The sequence below is a fragment of the Suricata suricatta genome, chromosome 10, assembly GCF_006229205.1.
Source record: "Suricata suricatta isolate VVHF042 chromosome 10, meerkat_22Aug2017_6uvM2_HiC, whole genome shotgun sequence".
Classification (NCBI taxonomy): Eukaryota; Metazoa; Chordata; class Mammalia; order Carnivora; family Herpestidae; genus Suricata; species Suricata suricatta.
This window is the reverse complement of record NC_043709.1, coordinates 58,342,859-58,347,542: the sequence shown is the minus strand read 5'-3', so window position 1 is coordinate 58,347,542 and position 4,684 is coordinate 58,342,859. Positions and strand designations below refer to the sequence as shown.

Here is a 4,684-nt window from a genome sequence, read left to right as displayed (position 1 = left end):
GTTAGTAGTATTAAAAGAATGAAATGCTTGGGGTGCCTGGGTGGCACAGTTCCAGCCCTGCGTTGAGCTTTGGTCTGACAGCTCAGAGCCTGGAGCCTGTGTAAGATTCTGTGTCTCGCTCTCTCTCTCTCTCTCTCTCTCTCTGTCTCTCTCTCTCTGTCCCTCCACCACTCCCACTCTGTTTCTCTCTCTCTTAAAAAAACATTAAAACAATTTAAAAAAGAATAGAATGCTTGTAAATACTTTCTATTATTTACTTTCTCAAAACTCATTTTCCTTTACGAGAGTAACATATCTTCCCCCTTTATTTTCATTCCACTATTAAAATTTCCCAATCATTGAGCTCCATAAATTTGATAATGTGAATATTGTTTCAGAATTATCTGTATATTCCAAAATTTTATTCAAAGGTATTTGGATAAATTAATAAATTTGGGTTAATAATTATGATTTGAATGGGAACAGTTTGCTTTTGAAGAGACATTGGGCTTTAGTTTGATTGAAAGCATTAAGAATAGATGCAGGTTTCTGAAATTCTCAGTCTTACTGACGAGTAGATGAATGTTATTAGAAAATTTTGATTCTATTGGTAATTTGCATGAAATCAAATAAACATAATTATCAGGGAATTAAGCATAAAACATAAATTCTTAAAGATTAGAAACTCATACATATTAAAAAATCTTTATAGTATTAATTATAATTATAACGAGCAGCAGAAGAAAGATAGAAGATAACATAAGATTTTTCAGCAATGCCTACTACACTCCAGATCTATTGTTTTCTTTGTATTAACTCATTTATTCCTGACATCAACTTTATGATGTACTTTCAATTGCTAGTCTCTTCAAGTCATAGTTATTTTTCTTTAGGTAGGTCAAATACCTCCAAAAATTAAAAAATAAGTAGAGAACAGGCAATATAAAATATATCAAATGTATAAAATGCGTGAAACTCTCAGAAACTGGGAAAAGTTCATCTTCCTGGAGAAATGAGTTTTAACTGTCATATCTAGAATCAACTTCAGGGTTTTTGGAAGTGTGTAACAGAAGTAACTTCTGTTAATAATATTCTACACACTATTCTTTGTATTAAGCAAATCACATGCAGTATTTATTTTACAAAAACTCATAAAAGTGATCACTATTATTCCTAATTTATAGGTGAACAAACACAATGAAATCAAGGCTAAGAGTTCAATGTTACAGAGACTGCAACTTTCAGAACTGGAATTTAAATCACTTTTCACCTCAAAATCCAAACTACTGGGCTACTTTCATTCTCACACTGAATTTCATTTGTAATAATTTATGAATAAAAGGTCACAGTCAATATTAGAATTGTTAGAATAAAGGACTTCCCATTCTGTGATGAACTCATTCATGCTTTTCTTACTTATCTTATGACAGGTACTGGGAATATAGTGATCAAAAAGAATGATTATTTCCCTAAATTATCTCAAATTCTAGTGGAGAGATGAACAATGTATAATTAAAATTTAATTTGATAAATGGAGCAGCTTAGGTCTAAATAACCTATAGGTCAGGTGATGTTATCACTGTCAAAAAAATGTCAGTTTTCCTGCTTTTTCTCTTAGCACAATTACGGCCAGTTTCTTGGTCATCAGCATATATGTTATACACAAAGTGTGGGTATGTTTCTCTTCTCCTTTTAAAAAATGAGACATAGAAATTCATAGGAAGAAAATAATGTATAAATGGCCAATATACATTAGAATAGTGATTCAAATCTAGTTATGTCCCCCAAATAAGCCATTGTACCAATTCCCGAGGGAAGGGAGAAATCTTGCAATATAAACATATACAAAGAAACTTAGACTTTCAGAATAGGATGGTATATCTTTCACAAAAGTACTTTCTTTCACAAGAGTACCAAATAAGCTTACCAAAATGCCACACTTGGCTTATGGGGATTTCTCTCCAAAATAACATCTCTCAGAAAATTAAAAATTCAGAGGACAAGCATACCTTTGGAATTAAAGTTAAATCCCTACACCTAAAACCAAAAATAGCCAAAGAAACTTGGTTTACCAAACCTTTCCATTGGTGATCTCAGATATAAATATACCTGTATGATAATAAAGACACTTACTGGCAAGACTCCGTTATTTTTGGATTGAACAGAGTTACCCACACAACAACTGCAGTCATCATCATAGAATATATAGTTGATAATTCATTATTTCACTTATAGATATTACTTAGTCATTCTCTATCATTCTGATTTGAGTCAGATTAAACCTCTGTATTTTTAAATAATCAGAACTTCATAGTGTTCCTCATGCCCTACATCCCCCTCTGATGTTAACTCTCCAGTGTTAAAGTTCTCAAGATCACTTGCCTTTTTGGCTCCATCTACAAAACTGGATGTGTATTGTTATAATTTACAGTCCTATAAGATCACATGAACCATGTGGTACAGTATACTTATCAATATAATTAGTTTTCACAATATATTTTAATTTAATTTTCATGACTATATTAATAGACCATGAGCATTTTTCTAGCAAAGGGAATACTATGTTCATTATTATCTACCAAAGGGCTTATTGTAGTGAAGTCATTTACTCAAATATTTGTTAAACTAATCAACAAATAAGTTAAAGTGTCAAAATGCCTACTTCCTATCTAAACTATTGGTATCTCCTGCCTTGAAATTATCATTCCTTTGCTGATATCTTGTTTGAATACGTTTCTATGTCTGGGTTTTTTAGGACTATTTGTTTTTAGAACCATAGACAGAAACTGCTATATCCCTTCAAACAATACCAACACCTTTTAAACTCCTTACTCGATAGACAAAACTTCTTTTTTTTTTTTAATAGGTCTACCGCCCAGGATCTCCACGGTAGACATATTTAGGGAAAAATCTTATCTTTTAATCATAAAGTACCATATGTAACCACATGATTAGACTCTAATGGTTATCACAATTTTAATGTTTTCTTAACTTGAGATGTTTTCATATAGACAAGAGTGAAATATCATAATGGTGTTCAACAATATTATTTACTTAGCATATATCAGTGGCTTCCTTAAGACAGATTTCTTCAAGTTTGAATAGCAGCCCATCTACTCTATTATTCACTCTATATAATCCCCAGAAACACAAGTTTATTTATGAGACTTTGGAAGAATTAGCCCAAGTCTCAATGAGTCACCTTCAGCTTCCTAATATAAAAAATAATGAGAATTATAGGACTTCCTCTGCCAGTAGTTGTAAATATTTATTTAGACAAGGCTTACAAATGGCTTACAAATATTCCTGGTACGTTCTAAGTACCTCATAAATGATCATATCTTACATAATGTCTTACTTAACTTTTACATAACGTCAGTTTTAACCACATGCTATTTACTGAAAAATAATTTGGCTTTGTGCGTCACAACAGTGTCTGCAGGAAGACTGTCCTTCTATGGTACGTTATGTGCTACTCCCATATCTGTAAATTAGGGATTACTATAATTCTTACTTGATTTATTGATGTGAAAAATTTAGATTTATCTTTTGCCTATCACAACTCTAAAAGCATTTTATTATAAACTTAAACATTTTGCATCTTCCAAACTCCATCAAATATGTCTATATGCAAAGACAGCAAAGATTACATTTTAAGTTGTCCTTGAAGCTAGGATTCTAAATGTAATTTTAGTCCTGTCAATCAGACACATTTGTAAAAGGTACAAACTCTAAATTTAATAACAGTTAAACATCTATATTGCTGGTATAGATCATAGCATATTCAGATGACTCTATATGTTGTAGCAATAGAACTAGATTCCTGAGGAGCAGCTCTCACGGGCACTCAATTTTGTGAAGCAGCTTTGATATCATACCAGAAAGCTCATCCTAAAATCTGCCTTCAGCTCTCTTGATAATTCCTAAAGCCATACATTTAACTCGCTACAATAAACTCTGTTTACTCAGCAATTGCAGTTAATATAAAGAGAACATATCCAGGTAACAACTCTCAAAGCAATAAGAATCTGGAAGCAGTTTATTAACCTAGTTTGGTCTGAAATCAGCAATGATTCTATTAAACAATGTAACAGTGGTAGTCCACACTGACACATTAACAAGACAGAGCTCACTTAGAATTAAATGCCTACTAAGGGCAAGGTAGAATATAATAGAATTACGAATGCAAGGCTTATCCAGGAGCTGGCTTCTTCCAAATGCATTAGACAACTGAAAGAAAAAAAGTGTAACTTTAATGTTTCAAGTATCTCAAAACTGAAGAGATGGAATAGCAAATATTAATTCCTGATCCTACAGCTTCCTTAATTATCAAGTCAACTTAATTCATAGCCTCTCCATGTTTTATGTGAATGCAAGAGCACTGATTGGGAAAAATGGGAGCTGATCATTGGAATAAAGGCATCTCTGTGGATTCAGATGACTGAGTATGAGTGTGAAAGCACCAACAAGATTCTCTTGCCAACAGAAGGAACCATCTTCTTCGGCTTCATGAAGCTGACTATACATCATTTAGAACATCTTTAATTACCTCACATGAAGGCGTTAGCTTCAAATTTTTCCCAAGTGTACATTCACCACTTCTAGACTATTTTTTGACCTATAATATATGTCAGAATCTAGTATTTATTGAGGAGATGATAAGCAAGTACAAACTCAGAAAGAAAAGGCATATTGCATATTAAAA

General features: G+C 32.4%; 1 protein-coding gene across 1 annotated transcript in view; it reads left to right on the top strand.

Moving 5' to 3' along the window:
* LOC115305180 (olfactory receptor 6C1-like) overlaps window positions 1–2,872 on the top strand; it is an 8,893-nt gene extending 6,021 nt beyond the window's left edge. Inside the window, exon 2 of the mRNA XM_029955482.1 lies at window positions 2,846–2,872. Within this exon, the coding sequence (XP_029811342.1) occupies window positions 2,846–2,872 (27 nt within the window). The remainder of the gene's footprint in view (window positions 1–2,845) is intronic.
* Window positions 2,873–4,684: the final 1,812 nt, after the last annotated feature.